Source organism: Pristiophorus japonicus, chromosome 1 (genome assembly GCF_044704955.1).
Source record: "Pristiophorus japonicus isolate sPriJap1 chromosome 1, sPriJap1.hap1, whole genome shotgun sequence".
NCBI classification, from domain to species: domain Eukaryota; kingdom Metazoa; phylum Chordata; class Chondrichthyes; family Pristiophoridae; genus Pristiophorus; species Pristiophorus japonicus.
Genome location: NC_091977.1, coordinates 331,536,685 through 331,559,100, shown reverse-complemented (window position 1 = coordinate 331,559,100; position 22,416 = coordinate 331,536,685). Strand labels below are relative to the sequence as shown.

The following is a 22,416-nucleotide window of genomic DNA, read 5'->3' as shown; positions in this document are numbered from 1 at the left end:
AGCTTGTGGAGTGCACACCTACCCCAAGCAAGTTACCTAGCTAGCAGCAATTTAAATTGTAATGTTCCTATTTTCCACTATACTGTCTTATTCCACAGCATATAGTGCAGGACAAGGAGCATTGATTTACAGTGTAATCACTACCTGACAATCACATCCAAGATCACATCATATGCGCAAGGATTAATTCTGCTCATAACAAAATTCATAATTTGTATGACTGAATACAGTACTAATGAATTTATATTGCTGGCTTGAAAATTTTAATTCAAATATCAAAATCAGAGAACCACAGAAATCTCAGCATGAGGAGGATATTTGGCCTCCTTGCGACTCCACAGTGATGCTATTCCTTCTAATCCCGTCCCGCCCTTTTCCTAACATTCATAATTCCAAACTGTACAAAATATACCAGATTAAATGTTACACGTTATTAAAAATCAAACATCACTCATTCAGTCATGTACTGAACCTTTTACATTTAGTTAGTGGGGTCCATTGTTCTGATTCTAGATTGAGCAGTGTAGAAATCAGATCAGCAGCAAAGAGCTTTCCAGTGACGCAAAGAAAACCCCAAAACATTGCAGATTTGAAATTAAAACATGCAGAGTTGAAAGTTTGATTCTTGCACCAATATATTTGTTGAAGCATTCAACTCACCGTCATGTAACCGGGTTTGGGGACTGGGGTGAACAAATGAGGTGGAAATAACAATGTTAAAATCCATTGATGAAGCTTATCTTACCTGTCTGGAACAAGTTAGAGAAGCCATGATGCACATATGAGGTGTGAGGAAAAGTTTGAGTCTCATGATGAGAATGGCCAGAACTATAAATGCTACCAACTGCAAAACATGATAGACAAGCTGTGGAGACAGAAACACAAATTGATGTTGCATATTTTCAATCTGTCAGTAACAGGTACGACGATTTAAAATACCTACAAGCCCTCCGATACATACGGTCTAGAAACGTAGGCCCTAAATTAGGTCCAAGATGCACTGCAGAAACTCGGTAAGGCTTCTTCGACAGCACATCCCAAACCCTCAACCTCCACCACCGAGAAGGACAAGGGCAGCAGGTGCATGGGAATACCATCATCTCCAAGTTCCCCTTCCAAGTCACATGTCATCCTGACTTAGTCATTCCTTCATCGTCAGTGTCAAAATCCTGGAACTCCTTACCTAACAACACTGTGGGAGTACCATCACCACATGGACTGCGGTGATTCAAGAAGGCAGCTCACCATCACCTTCTCAAGGGCAATTAGGGATGGGCAATAAATGCTGGCCTTGCCTGCAACGCCTATATCCCGTGAACGAATAATAAATATGGAAGTGCAATGGAGCGAGACCTCAGGCCGCTGACCCCATCCCAAATCCCCAGGATGGGGTCATTTCAATATTGGGGGCAGCACTACAGATTGCCCAGCAGAAAATCAAAGCAGCACCCTGCTGTTCCAATGAGAAGCCAGAGGCCCTCATCGGCTGAATGGTCAGCAGAATTCTCTTTCTATTTCTCTCTGAAGGGAAACAAGGGCTTAGATTTATTTGTTTGTTTTTAAATTCATTCACGGGATGTGGGCATCACTGGCAAGACCAGCATTTATTGCCCATCGCTAACTGCCCTCGAGGCGCTTGCTGGGCCATTTCAGAGGGCATTTTAGAGTCAACCACATTGCTGTGGGTCTGGAGTCACATATAGGCCAGACCAGATTTCCTTCCTTAAAAGGACATTAGTGAACCAGATGGGTTTTTACAACAGCTTAGTAGTTAAATGGTCACCATTACTGATACTAGCTTTTTATTCCAGATTTACTTAACTGAATTCTGGCTTCTAATGGCAGCTGATCCCCCTCTGGTATTGACGACCTTTGCTGGGAAGTATTTTTGGAGTCAGCACAGACCTCAGTCCTGTTCGCAATGGGCATAAAAGTAGCCAACTGGGTGGATTCCTGAGGTAGCCCTGGAATGCCTCCAATGCTGGCTGCAGAGGTAGGGAAGTCAAATCTGCCCCACAAATCAGGATTTATGTCAGAGGTAAAATGGAGCAGAAACCCGTCCCATCCGGGTTCTGTACCAAATTCCAGCAATCCACGGGGGATCTGCCCATTTTGCGCCCTCCCATCCCCCAAGAATTTTGGGCCCTAAATATACAGGACAAATTTTCTTTAAACTCCTTAATTTATTCTCTATTGTAAACTTTTGTACAGTGAGAAATTGCATATCATCAGCTGCAGTGAAAACCCAATGACATCCCATTTACTCACATTACAACGTCTCCTTCACAGCAGCAACTGTCTACCGTCAAAGCAGCTCTGTGACTGGCCCAGCTGTGAGGTCATCCACTTATAGTTATGGACAACAATGGATCAGGGAAAAATGAGATTGGTGTCGCTTAAAATCTACAAAAAAATGGTTCTTAGCCACTAAAATAAGGCCAAGATAATTGTTATATATGTAAACTTGTATTTACTCTGTACAGCCACCAGAGGGCTCATCCCTGGAGTCCCAAGGGATCCCATAATCCCTTGGGAGCACAGGTATTTAAGGAGCCCTCACAGGTTGGAGAGGCGCTCTGGAGATCTGCAATAAAAGACTACGGTCACACTTTACTTTGAGCTCACAGTGTTCAGTCTGACTCTTTCTCCATACATAACAACTGGCGACGAGATATGGACAGTGAACCCGAAGATGCAGAGAACAGTGGGCATCCTGGAGAAATTCTCGGAGGGATATGATTGGGAAACTTTTGTGGATCTACTCGACCAATATTTCGTAGTCAACGAGCTAAATGGAGAAGAGAATGCTGTCAAACGAAGGGCGATCCTCCTCACCGTCTGTGGGGCACCAACGTATGGCCTCATGAAAAATCTGCTTACTCCAGCGAAACCCACGGAGAAATTGTACGAAAAATCGTACATTGGTCCGAGAGCATTTGAACCCGAAGGAAAGCGTTCTGATGGAGAGGTATCGTTTCTACACCTACAAAAGGTCTGAAGACCAGGGAGTGGCAAGTTATGTCGCCGAGCTAAGACGCCTTGCAGGACATTGAGAATTTGAAGGACATTTGGAGCACATGCTCAGAGACTTTTTCGTACTTGGCATTGGCCACGAAACCATACTTCACAAACTTTTGACTGCAGAGACCCCAACCTTGAGTAAGGCCAGAGCGATAGCCCAGGCGTTCATTGCCACCAGTGACAATACAAAGCAAATCTCTCAGCACACAAGTGCTGCTACAAGTACTGTGAACAAAGTGATGTTGTTTTCAAATCACACATTCCTGCAGCTACACGTTCGGAGGTGTCTCAGAGTCCACCATCAAAGGTGATGAATACAAGGCCATTATCACCTTGTTGACTCTGCGGGGGTGATTATCGTTTCCATTCATGCCGATTCAAATAGTACGTTTGCAAGGGCTGTGGAACAGTGGGACACCTCTAACGAGTGTGCAGGCGAGCTGCAAAGCCTGTTAAACCTGCAAACCACTATGTTGCAGAGGAGGACAGGTCCACGGAGGATCACGCCAAACCAGAGCCTCAGATAGTGGAGACAGAGGTACATGGGGTGCACACATTCACCACGAATTGTCCCCCGATAATGCTGAATGTTGAACTCAATGGACTCCCGGTGTCAATGGAGCTGGACACGGGCGCGAACCAGTCCAGCATGGGCAAAAAGACTTGCGAGAAATTGTGGTGCAGCAAGGCCTCAAGGCCAGTCTTAAATCCAATTCGCACGAAACTAAGAATTTACACAAAAGAAGTGATTCCCGTTATTGGCAGTGCTACCGTAAAGGTCTCCTACGATGGAGTGGTGCACAAGCTACCATTCTGGGTGGTACCAGGCGATGGTCCCACGCTGCTCGGCAAGAGCTGGCTGGGAAAGCTACATTGGAACTGGCACGACGTCCGAGCGCTATCGCCTGCTGACGACACTTCGTGTGCCCAGGTCTTAAACAAGTTCCCTTCGCTGTTCGAACCAGACATCGGGAAATTCAAGGAGCAAAAGTGTAGATCCACCTAATTCCGGGGGCGCGACCCATCCATCACAAGGCGAGAGCAGTACCGTACATGATGAGAGAAAGGGTAGAGATTGAGCTAGACCGGCTGCAAAGAGAGGGCATCACCTCACCGATCGAGTTCAACGAGTGGGTCAGTCCTATTGTCCCAGTCCTCAAGGGAGACAGCACTGTCAGAATCTGTGGCGATTACAAAGTAACTATCAATCCTTTCTCCCTGCAGGTCCAATACCCACCACCAAAGGCAGACGACCTCTTTGCAACGCTGGCAGGAGGAAAGACGTTCACGAAGCTGCATTTGACTTCAGCCTACATGACGCAGGAACTGGAGGAATCATCGAAGGGCCTCAGCTGCATCAACACGCACAAAGGTCTTTTCATTTATAACAGATGCCCGTTTGGAATTCGATCAGCGGTGGCGATATTCCAGAGAAACATGGAAAGCTTACTGAAGTTGGTCCCGCGCACCTTGGTCTTCCAGGACGACATCTTGGTTACAGGTCGGGACACAGTCGAGCATCTGCAGAACCTGGAAGAGGTTCTTAGTCGACTCAACTGCGTGGGGCTCAGGTTAAAACGCTCGAATTGCATTTTCCTGGCACCTGAAGTGGAGCTCCTGCGGAGGAGGATCGCAGCGGATGGCATCAGGCCCACCGATTCGAAGACGGAGATAATCGAGAACGCACCGAGGCTACAGAACGTGACAAAACTGCGGTCGTTTCTAGGACTCCTGAACTACTTTGGTAACTTCTTACCGGGTCTCAGCACACTGTTAGAACCACTGTACGTCTTACTGTGTAAAGGGGATGAATGGGCATGGGGCAAAAGCCAAGAAGATGCCGTTGTAAAAGCGAGAAAATTGTTATGCTCAAACAAATTGCTTGTGCTGTATGATCCATGTAAGCTTTTGGTACTAGCATCGTTATATGGCGTCGGGTGTGTATTGCAACAAGCTAATGATTTCGGGAAACTGCAACCGGTTGCTTATGCATCCAGGAGTCTGTCTAAGGCTGAGAAAGCCTACAGCATGATTGAAAAAGAAGCGTTAGCGTGTGTCTATGGGGTAAAAAAATGCATCAATACCTGTTTGGGCTAAAATTCGAATTGGAAACTGACCATAAGCCACTCATATCCCTGTTTTCCGAGAATAAGGGGATAAATACTAATGCATCGGCCCGCATCCAGAAATGGGCGCTCACGTTGTCCGCATACAACTACGCCATCCGCCACAGGCCAGGCACAGAAAACTGTGCCGATGCTCTCAGTAGGCTGCCATTGCCCACCACGGGGGTGGAAATGGCGCAGCCCGCAGATCTAGCCATGGTTATGGAAGCATTTGAGAGTGAGCAATCACCCGTCACTGCCCAGATCATCAAAACCTGGACAAGCCAGGACCCCTTATTGTCCCTAGTCAAAAACTGTGCGCTTCACGGGAGCTGGTCCAGTGTCCCAGTGGAAATGCAGGAAGAGATAAAGCCATTTCAGCAGCGCAAAGATGAAATGTCTATGCAGGCAGACTGCCTTCTGTTCGGCAATCGAGTAGTGGTTCCCAAGAAGGGCAGAGACAACTTCATCAGTGACCTCCACAGTACCCACCCAGGCATCGTAATGATGAAAGCGATAGCTAGATCTTACATGTGGTGGCCCAGTATCGAAGCGGACTTAGAGTCCTGCGTGCACAGATGTAATACGTGCTCGCAGTTATGCAATGCACCCAGGGAGGCGACGCTAAGTTTATGGTCTTGGCCCTCCAAACCGTGGTCGAGGGTACATGTCGACTATGCAGGCCCGTTCTTGGGTAAAATATTCTGTGTGGTTGTAGATGCGTACTCTAAATGGATTGAATGTGATATAATGTCGGCTAGCATGTCCGCTGCCACTACTGAAAGCCTGCGGGCCATGTTTGCCACACACGGCCTACCCGATGTCCTGGTGAGCGACAACGGGCCATGTTTTACCAGTGCTGAGTTCAAAGAATTCATGACCTGTAACGGGATCAAAAATGTTACATCTGCCCCGTTTAAACCAGCGTCCAATGGTCAGGCAGAAAGCGCAGTGCAAACCATCAAGCAGGGCTTGAAGAGGGTAATGGAAGGTTCACTGCAGACTCACCTATCCCGAGTCCTGCTTAGCTACCGCACGAGACCACACTCACTCACTGGGATCCCACCTGCTGAACTGCTCATGAAAAGAGCACTTAAGACAAGGCTCTCGTTAGTTCACCCTGATCTACATGAAAAGGTAGAGAGCAGGCGGCTTCAACAAAGTACATACCATGATAGCGCAAATGTGTCACGCGAGATTGAAATCAATGATCCTGTATTTGTATTGAATTATGGACAAGGTCCCAAGTGGCTTCCCGGTACTGTCGTGGCCAAAGAGGGAAGCAGGGTATTTCGGGTCAAACTTTCAAATGGACTCATTCACTGGAAACTCTTGGACCAAATCAAACTCAGATTCACGGACTATCCTGAGCAACCCACTTTGACCCCCCAACACACACACCAGTGGCAAACGGCACTGCGGTTGGCCACGAGGTAGATCCCATCATCCACAGCAGCCCAGCAGGACCCACCTCACCAGGCAGCCCAGCGAGGGCCCAACAGTTGATTCACCAATACCAGCTTTAACATCAAGACGCTCAACCAGGGCAAGAAGGGTCCCAGATCGACTCACCTTGTAAATAGTTACACTGTTGACTTTGGGCAGGGGGGGGGGGGGGGTGTTGTTATATATGTAAACTTGTATTTACTCTGTATAGCCACCAGAGGGCTCATCCCCTGGAGACCCAAGGGATCCCATAATCCCTTGGGAGCACAGGTATTTAAGGAGGCCTCACAGGTTGGAGAGGCATTCTGGAGACCTGCAATAAAAGACTAAGGTCACACTTTACTTTGAGCTCACAGTGTTCAGTCTGACTCTTTCTTCATACGTAACAACAATGACCAGAGAATCAAGTTTTCAATGTAATGTTTTTGTAATAGGTATAAACTCAAATGTCAAAATCAGACATGTAGAAATAATTCATAAAGTTTGATCATGAAGTGTAAAAAGGTGTTTTACCTCTCCACGCGTTGGAAACCTCCTCCTAAAAAAAACACAAAATACACATTTTAATTACTAATTAAAACTTTGAGACACAATGACTGCATCTCCCAACAGATCATGGGCTTCAAAAAGGTCTCTTCTCTCCTTGATTAAGTTTGCTACTGCACTAAAGGGACTGGAGTGGGATGGGCGATCGAGCGGGGGGGAGGGGCAAGTGGGCGATGGAGAATGGCCGGGGGGGGGGGGGGGGGGGGCGATGGAGAGCGGGCAAGGGCATGGGGGGGTGGGGGTGATCATCATGCAGGACCCATAAAGCTTGACTTTCCACCATGACATTGCCCCGGGGGGGGGGGGCAGTGGAGGGGCATCTCCCGCCAGAATTCAAGTGGCTCCCATCTCATGAGCGCCCTGTGATCTGGACACTGGAGCGGTCCAGGTCCGCGGAGGGGCCCAGAGGGGTGTCCAGACCTGGGTCTTGCCTGGACATTCCAGAATACTGTCAGCAGCATATCAAACCCATCTCTGATAACACGTTAAATGTTATAAGAGACAGATTCTAGCCTTAACATTGAGTTCAACAACTTTAGATCATAACCACTTTTCTCAGACAGATGCTAGCAACAGTTCTGTTGTTATCATCTATGCCTCCTCTGGACCCATCTTTTGTTTCTTTACTTGACTGATTACACATTGCACCATCATCCCTTTTGTCATTTAATCACTCTTGCCTTCCACCCGATCACAGACCTTCCCTGTTAATTCTTTTGTCTCCTCTCCCCTTTCCCTGCCTCTGTACTTGCTTATAAACTGTTAAATCTCTATCTTCCAGTTCTGATGAAAGATCACTGACCTGAAACATTAACTCTGTTTCTTTCTCCACAGATACCGCCTGACCGGTTGTTTATTTCCAGCATTTTTTGTTTTGGTTTAAAGACTTTTAATCTGTCCAATTTGTCCTCCTATGGCCCAGTTCTTTTGGATGCCCAAGGCACCCCAATACTGGTGGAGGCACCTGACTGAAATAATGACATAGATTAACCTCGCCCTGATCTGACATTCTATGGAGTCAGGAGAGGAGGTGACAGGTATAGCGGGATATCTCTGATGCATCACATTCATGATGACGAAGGGGGTCCAAGGATTTCTGGCCCCGTTGAGCTCAAATGCAAATTGGAAGTTTGTAGAATTACACTTTCAACTTATCTTTTCATTTGTTTCTCATTTTAAAATCTCTGTGGTAGAAGCTCAATTTGTTACATTTTAAAGCCCATGGCCCACATTAACACATTCAAGACACTTACTCCTCCATGTTTTCTGGAGTTCCTCCTTTTAACAAACAGAGCAGCTCCTTCAAAGTCTGTAAATAAAAAATTAATTGAAATGTTAATGAAGGATTTCGTTCTAAAACATGTTTAAAAAAACACCAAACGATTAGGAAAGTACAACTTACACAGCCGAGTAAAAAAAGAGTTTAGCAATAAAAAGGTGCAAATCCATTTGCTAAACTTCAATATTCAAAGGATGGGGGGGCGGGGGGCGGGGGGGGAAGAGACTCAGATTGAGGGCTGCTGAACTAACTCGGCTGCACACAAATAAATATATCCAGGGGCTGAAAATTACCCGGGGAGGGGAGGGGAGGAGGCATTCCAGTAGTGCCATGATCCATGATGTGCCCAACCTGTCATTGACCCTAAACTTCACAGGTGTCATTCCATCCCCCCCGCCCCCCCCGCCCCCCCAAAGAAGGTAGTGTCCCCTGTAGCCCCATTTGTAAAGGAGCCACAATTAAATAATTAAAAGAAAAACAGCACTTTATTTCTTTGGGAGCCTAGGCCAATCTGATGCCAGCCTGGACTCCCAGGTGGGGCCCATTTCTATCTTTCGCTGGGGTGGTATGTACAACTACCATCCTAAACTGGATCATTCTGGAGATAGGATTTGGGAAACTGCTGGCATTGGGAGTCTCTGCCCTGATCTTGCCCCCTTTCACGCCGTTAGCCTCGTGAGTGGCAGGTGAAGCCTCCACCCCTTAATAGCACGGGACCCGCAGCACCGAGATCCCAGCCTATATTCCCATTGAAGTTACATCGTCACCATCCTGCTCCCAATTTCATTATTTAAATTCCAGTAATTTCAATTTTAATAAATCATAAGTAGTCGATCTCCTAGAGTGTTACTTGTGGATAAAAAAAGGAATCATTTAAAATTGAACAGATTTTTTAAAAGCCATCATGCTATTAATAATTCATAGAACCATATAATTTAAAGCTTAGAATGAGGCCATTCAACTTATTGCTAGCTTTTCAAATGGAGCTTTCTGCCAAAAATCGCATTTCTTTGCTTGCTCCCTGTATCCTTTTATATTCTTCTCTTTCAAGCACTTTTATAATTCCATTTTAAATTATATTATAGGTTCTTTGCCTCAGCCACTTCTAGTAAAGTATCCCATGTTCGAATAGCGTGTGCTTCCACTGAGCCAAGGTGTCAGAAGGTCGTGGGTTCAAGTCCCATTCCACACAGTTGAGCACATAATCCAGGCTGACACTCCCAATGCAGTCCTGAGGGAGTGCTGCACTGTCAGAGATGCCGTCTGTCGGATGAGACGTTAAACCGAGCCCCCCGTCTTCCCCCTCAGGTGGACGTAAAAGATTCCATGGCACTATTCGAAGAATATAGTAGGGGTCTTATAGTGGTTAACATTTTATCTATCAACCATCACCAAAACTTATTGTGGGATCTTGCTGTGCTGAAATTGGCTGTTGCGTTTCCCTCAATACAACACTCACAACACTTCAACAATACTTAATTGGCTGTGACAAGCCTTTGGAACATCCTGAGGTCGAGAAAGATGCTATATAAATGTAATTTCTTTTAATAGACCATTGTGTGAAAAAATTATTCTAACTCTTTCCTTCATTCTTCTAGTGATAGCCCTTAGGGCTAGAAATGTTGGGTCATTTCTACCCAAAAAAACGCCATGACTCTGCTATGATTTCGAGGCTGAACATTTGGGGAAAAATAGTAAAAAATGCGCCCAGCGGGAAAAATCGGCGTTGCATGAGGATTCGCGGTGCAAACCGCGCATTTTCTGCAACTTTTCTCCAAGGCCGATACCGCTGCAAGTTGGGCCTAGGGAGAAGGGAAAACACAATTTTTTTCCTCAAAAAACAAAAAGTAAAAAAAAAATCACGAAACATTCACGAGACCCTTTTCTAGCGAATCGCTGCAAAAGAATTTTAAAATAAAAACTTTAACTTATCTTTTTTGTAGGGTTTCATACTTACCGCCGTTTTTCCTCGACGTTTTTTTGGGTTTTACCTACGGGTCACCGCTGAGCCAAATATTGGGCAAAGGCACTTTTCCAGTCTTGCACGCCGGTGGTCCACTCCCCAGCGATATTTCAAAACCGCTGGCGCAAGACTTCAGGGAATTTCCCGCCACACCGTTTTCCGCCCAAAACGGTGAAACACCACCAAAAAAACCAGTACAAGGTTGCTGAATTTCTGGCCCTTAATATGTGCCCAGATGGTGATTCATCAACCACTGGAAACAATCTTTCATGCCTTTCTTAATATCTCTGTGTTCTAATGAATCACGGTGAGACTCTAATACGGTTCCTACATGCAGATTCCCAGAAATGCACACAATATTCTAACTATGGCCCAAATAATGCCTTGTACAAACGCAACATCACTCCCATGCTTTTATATATTCATTGCCATTATGTATAAAATCCAGAATTCATGTTACCCTTTTTATAACCTATACTCCCACCTCCGTATCTGAATCCCAGCTCTCTTTGCTCCTCTTCTCTGCGTTAAGGACCTTGCCATTTAGGATATACATTATCCATACTTTACATTTCTCTACATCTGCCCACTCTACTAACCGCCATATCCTCCTGCAGTCTCCAGCAGTCTTCCTCAATTTGCCATCCCTGCTAATTCAGCGTCATCAGCAAACTCCAATGCCATTGCCTTTGTGCCTACATCCAGATCAATTATATAAAGTACAAACTAAAGATCACAGACTTCTGGGGCACACCACTACCCACATCCCATCAATTTGAAGAATTTGAAGAATCCCGTCTATTTTCTCAGACCCCTTTCTGTCCCCTAGCCTTCTCGATCCATGCTGCCCCATTCCCTTTTGTTTCATATGTCTTAAATCCCATGTGGCACCTTATTAAACAGAGACTATTCCATTAAACTATTTAATTAATCATGCACCACCTGTCCTTTACAAATCCACGACATTGTTCCTGATTAGCTCAGTGTCTGCTAATTTCCCCCCATATGAGGCGCCTGTTTCTTCTGTGCATTGCACCCACAAATGTTCATTCCCCAGACACACAGCACAGGAAGAAAGGACAGAAGACCCATGACACCAGGTCTCGACTCCCACGATGTCCAGAGCTTTTTAAGTGGGACAGATTGCCTGTAATATGTGCAAGCTGTGGGCTGCCACAGCAATAAGGTGGGAGGGGGCATTATTGACAAATGGAGCCTTTCAGGCAAGGCATGCTTATAACTGTGCTACTCATTCTATGAGAGTTAGGAACTTTGCCAAACAAAAGTGAGATGGGATTCTTGGATCATTGGTTTTCCAGCTCACACTGCTTTTACAGAGATCATCCATAATGAAAATATAGAATATGGGAGCCCGGTGTTTTTTTTTGATCTTTACTGATTTATTTCTGGAAAAGTTATCAGTGCTTTGCCTTTTATGGTAATTTTTTTTTGATTTTCAACTGAAATTATTTAATATGATTTAATTTATTACCGATAAACACACACTTATTCTATTCATGAACTAGAAATACTATATCCAGAAAATGCATATACTTTTGCTTCAGCTAATTGTTTGGATTTCTCAATCAGCCAATGAGGTGTGCTACTGTATTTTCTATTCAGCTACTGGTATTCAATACTAGTTTTCTCATTCAGCTAATCACGTGCATTGCTGGATTCTCGAAATGCACAATTATTGACACGGCGTTTTTTGAAGGCACAGACGGTTGTAGCAGTGTGCTGAGGGCAAGGCTCTTAATAGCCCTTCCTGGAAGGTAGACACAGACTGAGCAAACTTGCGCATGTACTGAGCCATCTGTTGCCCACTCAACAGTGGCCCAAAGAAGGAAAATGAAAGAGAACCAGGTCCAAGAAGGGATAATTTTACTGGAGCATTTATTTTATAATTCTATTATTTCGTACTAAATTCCCATTTTGCTGTGTTATTAACAATTTATAATTCAAATTGTTTTCGTGCAAAAGCACAATGTTGAATTATCAGGGGTGGACTGTGATTACCACCTTTTACTGTAGTTCTTTCAAAAACATAGGGGATCCACTAATACACTTTTAACAACCAGACTTCAATAAAACTGTCACTTAATTTTTTTTCTCTGATTTCTGGCAAATATTTTAGTTTGCACACCATGTTTGAAAAGTCAAAAATGCTCAACATAAAATTCCTGAAGGTTTTGTTTGTAAAATAAAGAAGGGAAATGCAGAATTCTAATAATGTTTCTTAAAAGTACATCTGCAGAAATGCTCTGTCACTGTTCAGCCCTACAGTACAGCACAATAGCAACCAAGCTATCCTTTTCAGGTCAGTGCTCCTTCAGCAGAGATTTCTTTTCTATCATTCTTCAGGATGCAGACATTGCCGCCAGCATTTATTGCCCATCCCTAGTTTATTTATTCATAAGATATGGGCGTCGCTGGCAAGGTCAGCATTTATTGCCCATCCCCAATTGTCCTTGAGAAGGTGGTGGTGAGCCGCCTTGTCGTAGTGATTTGGTACAACTGAGTGGCTTGCTAGGCCATTTCAGAGGGTAGTTAAGAGTCAATCACATTGCTGTGGATCTGGAGTTACATCTAGGCCAGACTGGGTAAGGACAGCAGATTTCCTAAAGGAAATTAGTGAACCAGATGGGTTTTTACAACAATCCAGTAGTTTCATGGTCACCATTACTGATGTTAGCTTCTTAATACCAGATTTATTTAATTAACTGAATTTAAATACCCCAGCTGCCATGATAGGATTTGAACTCGCATCTCTGAATTATTAATCCAAGCCTCCAGATTACTAGTCCAGTAACATAACCACTATGCTCCCATTCCCCATTAGCTGCCTTTGAGAAGGGGTGATGAGCCACCTCCTTGAACCGTTGCAGTCCATGTGGTGAAAGTACTCCCACAGTGCTATCAGGTAGGGAATTTCAGAACTTTAATCCATCAATGCTGAAGGAATGGCCAATATGTGTCCAAGTCAGGATGGTGTGTGACCGGGAGGTGATGGTGTTCCGAAGTACCTGCTGCCCGTTTCCTTCTAGGTGGTAGAGATCACGGGTTTGGGATGTGCTGTCGAAGAAGCCTTGGCAAGTTGCTGCAGTGCATTTTGTAGAAAATACACACTGCAGCTAAAGTTCGCCGTTGGTGGAGGGAGTGCATGTTTAAGCTGGTGGATGGGGAGCCGATCAAGCGGGCTGCTTTGTCCTAGATGGTGTCTTGAGTGTTGTTGCAGCTGCACATTTCCAGGGAAGTAAAGTGTATTCCATCTGACTTGTGTCTTGTAGATGGTGGAAAGACTTTGGGAAGTCAGGATGTAAGCTGTTCACCACAGAATACTCAGCTTCTGACCTACTCTAGTAGCCACAGCATTTATGTGGCCAATCCAGTTGAGTCTCTGGTCAATGGCAATCCCCAGGATGTTGATGATGGGGAATTCAGCGATGGTGATGCCATTAAGTCAAGGGGAGCTGGTTAGGCTCTTTTTTTTGAGATAGTCATTGTCTGGCACTTGTGCAGATAAGGGCATGAAGCATGGAATGAAGAACAGCCATTTGGTCCGTCACAGGAAACAGACAATCTTCCCTGAGCCATTATGGTCTTTGTTGTGATGTCTCTCCATTTCTCAAAGAAATATATTTTCTTTCCACATCCCTTAAAATGATTTTGCACACTCCATTTTTTCTGCTTCTGTTTCTAGTTCCAGTTACTACTTATAATCTTTCCTAAAACTGTTTAATAGTACCAAAGTTTGGATCGCTAAAATCTTGCACAACTATTACTTTTGGTCTTGATTGGTGGAATCCTGTCACGATGTGTGGCCCATTCATATGTGGCTTTGCTAGTAGTGTCCCAAAATGCATTTGATCTACTTTTAAATTACAGTAGAGGCAATTCTGTGATCTAGCTCTCCCACTGGGGAGCAGAGATCATAGAGACCCTCTCAGGAAATAGTGGGTGTGCATCATGTGAGCTTCCATCCATTAATATCGTTGGATCAAAAATAATATTTCCCAGAGGGTGATCAGACCTGTGGAACAGGACTCCAGAGTGGATAGGTTAAGACTGACTCTTTATACAGTCCTTCAGGAAGACAGTAGATGGACTTGGAAAAATAAGTCATCACAGAATAAAGGGATTAAATCATTCTGGATAATGATTAATGGGTTGGGTCCTCCTAGGATTTGCCTGATCGCCCATGAGGCACCAGAAAGAAATTTGACAGACGATTCCTAAACTGGCTATGGATCTTTGTGCGTACTTCCCTGAGGAGGCAAGGGGAAGGGAGGACTGGTGTACAAGGGTGGAATCAGTTGAAGGATGAAGTGAGCACATATGGATCTGGCTTAGCATCAGAAATGGCAAATGAAAAAAAAGAACTTGGACAACTGTTCCTCTAAAGAACATTTACACGATGAATGGGAATACTTGTACCAACTCACTTATATGGTCACCAAATGTAAATGACTTACGAGGGCAATTTAAAATCCCATACTGAATATGATAACTTGTATCAAATGCATAAATTTAACACTTGGGAATAAAAGAAATAGCTGACAAGGATGTGGATAAACAGGCAAGTGTGTTGCATGACGGGGCTTTAAGAGTTAAACTTGGCTTATATTCCCTTGAGTTTAGAAGATTGAGGGCTGATCTGATCCAGGTGTTTTAAAATGTTAAAAGGATTTGATAGGGTAGATAGAGGGAAACTATTTCCTCTGGTGGGGGGAATCAAGAACAAAAGGATATAAACTTAAAATTAGAACTAGACCATTCAGGAGCGAAATCAGGAAGCATTTTTTCACACAACGCGTAGTGGAAATCTGGAACTCTCTCCCTCAAAAGGCCGTGGATGCTGGGGGTCAATTGGAGATTTCAAGACTGAGATAGATCGATTTTTGTTGGGTAAGGTTTATCAAGGGATATGGAGAAAAGGCAGGTAAATGGAGTTGAGGTAGAGATCATACATGATATAAATGAATGCCAGAACAGGTTTTAGGGGCTGAATGGCCCATTTCTGTTCCAATGAAGTCTGCTTGAATCTTTATATCTACCCCTTCTGGGAACTGAGTCACACGTGTGTATTTTTGGTGCATTTTCTGATGTGCATTGAACTAAGCTCGCTTTGCTTTTCCTCATGGATTATATCAATAAATCCATGTAGATCAAAAGACTGAAATCATAAAATCTGAGAAAATGAGTTGCAATTTTAACTCTTCCTGAAAAAATATCTCTCACTACATCAGAACCAGATAAACAATATTACTCACATGGATCATTGCCCCATCAATTAATCTATAGAAAAATCCAAGAAATAATTACACAAAAGTAAATGTTTTTACCCCTCTTTATATGACATACTGATGCCCTTGTCCCAACCCAACTGTCACGGAAATAGAACCTGGTCAATGTACCTCTATTCGAGTTTTGCAGAATCGGTCAGGCAATCTTATGTTGTGAGTACAATAAACGTCTTGTACGGTGGAGGGTGAGTATTGAGCTCCCATCCTATCCACCTAAAAGACAATATGTACATCCCTTATGTAGATAATAACTACTTTGAGGTCAAATGTATTCTATGTGAGTTGAATGCACTAATAACTCAATTAAAAAAATTTACTTTATAACTTAACAAAAGTAAATGTCTAGAACAGCAACGCTGTCTGTTTTGCAGCAACTTCCTCATTCTCCGAATTAAAGCATACTACAGGAGTGGACCCATATTGCCAATAGAGAGAAACACAAGGCGATTCCTTTAAGATAATTTGACGACATTGCATTAGCCATGTGAATCTCCCTTCCAAGGGCTGAGTCAGTTGGTATATCATAGAATCAGAAGGAGGCTGTTTGGCCCATTGTGCCTGTGCCGGCTCTTTGAAAGAGCTATCCAATTAGCCCCACTCCCCCGCGATCTCCCCCAACCCCAACAAATTTTTCCTTTAAGTACTTAAGGCGATTGGCAGAAGAACCAAAAGCAACATGAGGGAAAACTTTTTTACGCAGCGAAAGATTAGGTTCTGGAATGCACTGCCTGAGAGGGTGGTGGAGGCAGATTCAAACGTGGCTTTCAAAAGGGAATTGGATAGGTAGCTGAAGGAAAAAAAAAATGCACGGCTATGGGGAAAGGACGGGGGAGCGGGACGAGCTAGAACATAAGAAATAGGAGCAGGAGTAGGCCATTTGGCTCCGCCATTCAATAAGATCATGGCTGAATTGATCTTGGTCTCAACTCCACTTCCCTGCCCACTGCCCATAAACCCTGGACTCCCCTATCATTCAAAAACCTGTCTATTTCCACCTTAAATATGTTCAATGACCCAGCCTCCACAGCTCTCTGGGGCAGAGAATTCCAAAGATTAAAGACCCTCAGAGAAGAAATTCCTCATTTCTGTTTTAAATGGGCAACCCCTTATTCTGAAATTATGCCCCTTAGTTCTAGATTCCCCCACAAGGGAAAACATCCTCTCTTCATCTATCCTGTCAAGCCCTTTAGAATCTTATATGTTTCAATAAGATTACCTCGCATTCTTCTAAATTCCAATGAGTATAGGCCCAATCTGCTCACACAACCCCTTAATCTCAGGAATCAACCTCGTGAATCTTTTCTGAAGTGTTCTCGCAGAGAGCTGACACGGGCTAAGGGCTGAATGGCCCCCCTCTGTGCTGTACCCATTCTATGATTTTATAATTTATCCATTTCCCTTTTGAAAGTCACTACTGAATCTGCTTTCACCACCCTTTCAGGCAGTGCATTCCAGATCATAACAACTTGCTGTGTAAAAATAATGTCTCATCTCCCCTCTGGCTCTTTTGGCAATAATCTTAAGTCTGTATCCTCTGGTTACCAACCCTCTTACCAGTGGCAAAAGTTTCTCCTTATTTATTCCATCAAAACTTTTCATACCATATTTATCAGTGAAAGGACTAGTGTGATACAAGTAAAAAGGAAAATGTTTTAAAAACGATATTCATAATTTGTGGGGCTACGGGGATACACTGGTGTATCTGCTATGTGGAGGAGATTTTCATTCAAAGAATCAGGAATACCATACAAGGCAGGTAAACACGATTGTTAATAACTTTTTCAAGACAACACATACAGCCATCCAACGAGCCTGTTATTGAAAGGGTTTGGATGCCTGGCCTTACCGACAACAATAGCACGTCACTACTACGATCAAAAGGAGAAGCCAGAATCTGGAAATACTTTCTTTCTGGTAAATAGATAAAGCACCTTCTGACATTTAACAGGGAACTTTATCCTGACCCAGAATGAAATGCCCAATGTCATTTGTGCAATTGGTGATGGTATTTTAAAGCCATGTCCACGGTAGCTTTTAACTTTTAGGCGCTTTTTGAAACCGGTCAGGGCAGTTTTACACTTGGTTACCAAAGAGAGGTTTTGCAGCAAAGTTGCTCTCTGAAAGATTTGTTCACAAAGAGAAGGAACTGGCAATTCTATAGCGCCTTTCACAACCTCACGACATCCCAAAGCACTTTGCAGCCAATGAAGTACTTTTGAAGTGTAATCACGGTTGTAACATAGGAAACGTGGCAGCCAATTTGCGAAGATTGTTTCCAGTGGGGTTCCACAGGGCTCAGTACTAGGTCCCTTGTTTTTGTGATATAGATCAATGATTTAGACTTCAATACAGGGAGCATGATTAAGAAGTTTGCAGATGATACAAAATTTGGCCATGTGGTTGATAGTGAGGAAGAAAGCTGTAGACTGCAGGAAGATATCAATGGTCTGGTCAGGTAGGCAGAACACTGGCAAATGGAATTCAATCCAGAGAAATGTGAGGTAATGCATTTGGGGAGGGCTAACAAGGCTATGGAATTTACAATAAATACAGGATATAGAGAAGTGTAGAGGAATAGAGGGAGAATGAGGAATTGAAAGAAATGAGTATAAGCAAAAAAAATACTAGAGAAATTAATGGGACTGAAAGCCGATAAGTCCACTGGACCTGATGGCCTACATCCTAGAGTTTTGAAAGAGGTGGCTATAGAGATAGTGGATGTATTGATTGTCATCTTCCAAATTCCACAGATTCTAGAACAGTTCCTGCAGATTGAAAGGTAGCTAATGTAATCCCGCTATTAAAGAAAGGAGGGAGAGAAAAAACGGGGAACTACAGAGCAGTTAGCCTGATATCAGTAGTAGGGAAAATACCAGAATCTATTATTAAGGATGAGGTAACAGAGCACTTAGAAAATAATAGGATTGGGCAGTCAACACAGATTTATGAAAGGGAAATCACTTTTGACAAACCTGTTATAAGTTTTTTGAGGTTGTAACTAGTAGAATAGATAAGAGGGGAACCAGTGGATGTGGTGTATTTGGATTTTCAGAAGGCATTTGATAAGGTGCCACACAAGAGGTTATTAAACGAAATTAGGGCTCATGGGATTGGGGGTAATATACTAGCATAGATTGAGGATTGGTTAACGGATAGAAAAAAAGAGAGTATATGAATAAACGGGTCATTTTTGGGTTGGCAGGCTGTAACTAGTGGGGTGCCACAAGGATCTGTGCTTGGACCTCAGATATTCACAATCTATATCAATAGGGGGCGAGGCGGCGGGCGAGGCGTCGGAGGCGGGAGACATTGGGGGGGAGGCGGGAGGCGTCGGGGGGGGTGGGGGGGGAGGCGGGAGGCGTCGTGGGGGGAGAGGCGTCGGGGGGGGAGGCGGGAGGTGTCGGGGGGGAGGCGGGAGGCGTCGGGGGGGGAAGGCGGGAGGCGTCGGTGGGGGAGGCGGGAGGCGTCCGGGGGGAGGGGGAGGCGGGAGACGTCGGGGGGGGGGGGGGGAGGCGGGAGGCGTCGGGGGGGAGGCGGAAAGCGTCGGGGAGGGGGGGAGGCGGAAGGCGTCGGGGGGGGGAGGCGGAAGGCGTCGGGGGGGCAGGGGGAAGGCGTCGGGGTCGGGGGAGGCGTCGGGGGGGGGGGGGAAGGCGGGATGCGTGGGGGGGGGGGGGGGAGGCGTCGGGGTCGGGGGAGGCGTCGGGGGGGCAGGGGGAAGGCGTCGGGGGGGCAGGGGGAAGGCGTCGGGGTCGGGGGAGGCGTCGGGGGGGGGGGGGGAAGGCGGGATGCGTGGGGGGGGGGGGGGAGGCGGGAGGTGTCGGGGGGGAGGCGGGATGCGTCGGGGGGGGAGGCGGGATGCGTCGGGGGGGGAGGCGGGAGGCGTCGGGGGGGGGAGGCGGGAGGCGTCGGGGGGAGGGGGAGGCGTCGGGGGGGAGGCGGGAGGCGTCGGGGGGGGGAGGCGGGAGGCGTCGGGGGGAGGGGGAGGGGGAGGCGTCGGGGGGAGGGGGAGGGGGAGGCGTCGGGGGGAGGGGGAGGGGGAGGCGTCGGGGGGAGGGGGAGGGGGAGGCGTCGGGGGGAGGGGGAGGGGGAGGCGTCGGGGGGAGGGGGCGGCGTCGGGGGGGGAGGCGGGAGGCGTCGGGGGAGGGGGCGGCGTCGGGGGGGGAGGCGGGAGGCGTCGGGGGGAGGGGGAGGCGTCGGGGGGGAGGGGGAGGCGTCGGGGGGGGAGGGGGCGGCGTCGGGGGGGAGGGGGAGGGGGCGGCGTCGGGGGGGAGGGGGAGGCGTCGGGGGGGAGGGGGCGGCGTCGGGGGAGGTTGCGGCGTCGGGGGGGGAAGGGGGGGGCGTCGAAGAAGGAGGGGGAGGCGTCGGGGGGGGAGGGGGAGGCGTCGGGGGGGGAGGGGGAGGCGTCGGGGGGGGAGGGGGAGGCGTCGGGGGGGGAGGGGGAGGCGTCGGGGGGGGAGGGGGAGGCGTCGGGGGGGGAGGGGGAGGCGTCGGGGGGGGAGGGGGAGGCGTCGGGGGGGGAGGGGGAGGCGTCGGGGGGGGGAGGGGGAGGCGTCGGGGGGGGGGGGAGGCGTCGGGGGGGGGAGGGGGAGGGCGTCGGGGGGGGGAGGGGGAGGCGTCGGGGGGGGAGGGGGAGGCGTCGGGGGGAGAGGGAGGCGTCGGGGGAGGGGGAGGCGTCGGGGGGAGGGGGAGGCGTCGGGGGGAGGGGGAGGCGTCGGGGGGAGGGGGAGGCGTCGGGGGGAGGGGGAGGCGTCGGGGGGAGGGGGAGGCGTCGGGGGGAGGGGGAGGCGTCGGGGGGAGGGGGAGGCGTCGGGGGGAGGGGGAGGCGCCGGGGGGAGGGGAGGCGTCGGGGGGAGGGGGAGGCGTCGGGGGGAGGGGAGGCGTCGGGGGGGGGGGGGGGAGGCGTCGGGGGGGAGGGGGAGGCGTCGAGGTGAGGGGGAGGCGTCGGGGGGAGGGGGAGGCGTCGGGGGGAGGGGGAGGCGTCGGGGGGAGGGGGAGGCGTCGGGGGGAGGGGGGAGGCGTCGGGGGAGGGGGAGGCGTCGGGGGGAGGGGGAGGCGTCGGGGAGGGGGAGGCGTCGGGGGGAGGGGGAGGCGTCGGGGGGAGGGGGAGGCGTCGGGGGAGGGGGAGGCGTCGGGGGGAGGGGGGAGGCGTCGGGGGAGGGGGAGGCGTCGGGGGAGGCGTCGGGGGAGGCGTCGGGGGGGAGGGGGAGGCGTCGGGGGGAGGGGGAGGCGTCGGGGGGAGGGGGAGGCGTCGGGGGGAGGGGGAGGCGTCGGGGGGAGGGGGAGGCGTCGGGGGGAGGGGGAGGCGTCGGGGGGAGGGGGAGGCGTCGGGGGGAGGGGGAGGCGTCGGGGGGAGGGGGAGGCGTCGGGGGGAGGGGGGGAGCGTCGGGGGAGGGGAGGCGTCGGGGGGAGGGGGAGGCGTCGGGGGGAGGGGGAGGCGTCGGGGGGAGGGGGAGGCGTCGGGGGGAGGGGGAGGCGTCGGGGGGAGGGGGAGGCGTCGGGGGGAGGGGGAGGCGTCGGGGGAGGGGGAGGCGTCGGGGGGAGGGGGAGGCGTCGGGGGGAGGGGGAGGCGTCGGGGGGAGGGGGAGGGCGTCGGGGGGAGGGGGAGGCGTCGGGGGGAGGGGGAGGCGTCGGGGGGAGGGGGAGGCGTCGGGGGGAGGGGGAGGCGTCGGGGGGGAGGCGTCGGGGGGGAGGGGGAGGCGTCGGGGGGGAGGGGGAGGCGTCGGGGGGGAGGGGGAGGCGTCGGGGGAGGGGGAGGCGTCGGGGGGAGGGGGGAGGCGTCGGGGGGAGGGGGAGGCGTCGGGGGGAGGGGGAGGCGTCGGGGGGAGGGGGAGGCGTCGGGGGGAGGGGGAGGCGTCGGGGGGGAGGGGGAGGCGTCGGGGGGGAGGGGGAGGCGTCGGGGGGGAGGGGGAGGCGTCGGGGGGGAGGGGGAGGCGTCGGGGGGGAGGGGGAGGCGTCGGGGGGGAGGGGGAGGCGTCGGGGGAGGGGGAGGCGTCGGGGGGAGGGGGAGGTGTCGGGGGAGGGGGAGGCGTCGGGGGAGGCGGCGGGATTTTAAGAGGTGTGTTTAATGCTTTAGTCCTTTGTGTTTAATGCTTCCCACCCTCCGTCTCTGGCTGTGCCTGCACTGAACTTAACTCTGGGTAAGGTTTTTCAGAACTTACAAAATTGGATACTTACTCTGTTCTAAGTTAGTTTGGAATAATTTTTCGCAGTACAAACTTACAAAACAGGCCTAAGTGGCTGAACACATCCCCTTTTAAAAAAAAACTGAACGAAAATAAAACTAAACTAACTCACCAGAACTGGGGCAAACTAAATGCCGAGAATTGCGATTTCTAGCATACGCCAAACTAAATTAGTTGCTCCACATCACCCAAAACTTGGGCCCATAGGGCCCATGTTTCCACACTCTGTAAATAAAAAGGGCGCCCAAAACTTACCTTGTGATTCTCCGAGCTCCTCAGGACGTCTTCGGTCTCGGCGTGGCCTGGGCTAGCAATCCGACCAGCAAAGTAGGGTCGGGGGCGGACCTCTCGCACCCCGAATCTCAGACGCTGTGTGGGAAGTGCCCAAAGCACATTGCCCCTTACACTGGCTGAATGGGGTCCACCGGCACTGAAGACTGGAACTTGGGCTTCCCTCCTGTTCAGCCCCCCCCCTTCCCCACCCCTCCCGTTCAGCCTACACCCCATTCCATTCAGCCCATCCCCCTCCTCCGGTTCAGCCCCCACTTCACCCCCTCCTCTCCCCCCC

At 49.0% G+C, this 22,416-nt stretch overlaps 1 protein-coding gene across 3 annotated transcripts in view; it reads right to left on the bottom strand.

Annotated features, from left to right (window-relative positions):
• The window catches only part of dpy19l1l (dpy-19-like 1, like (H. sapiens)), a 112,397-nt gene that overhangs the window by 24,914 nt on the left and 65,067 nt on the right, over window positions 1-22,416 (bottom strand). For 2 of the 3 annotated variants that reach the window (XM_070889176.1, XM_070889184.1), the window contains 4 exons: window positions 15,778-15,879; window positions 8,372-8,427; window positions 7,086-7,110; window positions 746-865 (listed from right to left, as the gene is read on the bottom strand). In XM_070889176.1, coding sequence (XP_070745277.1) covers window positions 746-865; window positions 7,086-7,110; window positions 8,372-8,427; window positions 15,778-15,879 — 303 coding nt within the window. The remainder of the gene's footprint in view (window positions 1-745; window positions 866-7,085; window positions 7,111-8,371; window positions 8,428-15,777; window positions 15,880-22,416) is intronic. The other variant, XM_070889183.1, reaches the window with a different exon arrangement.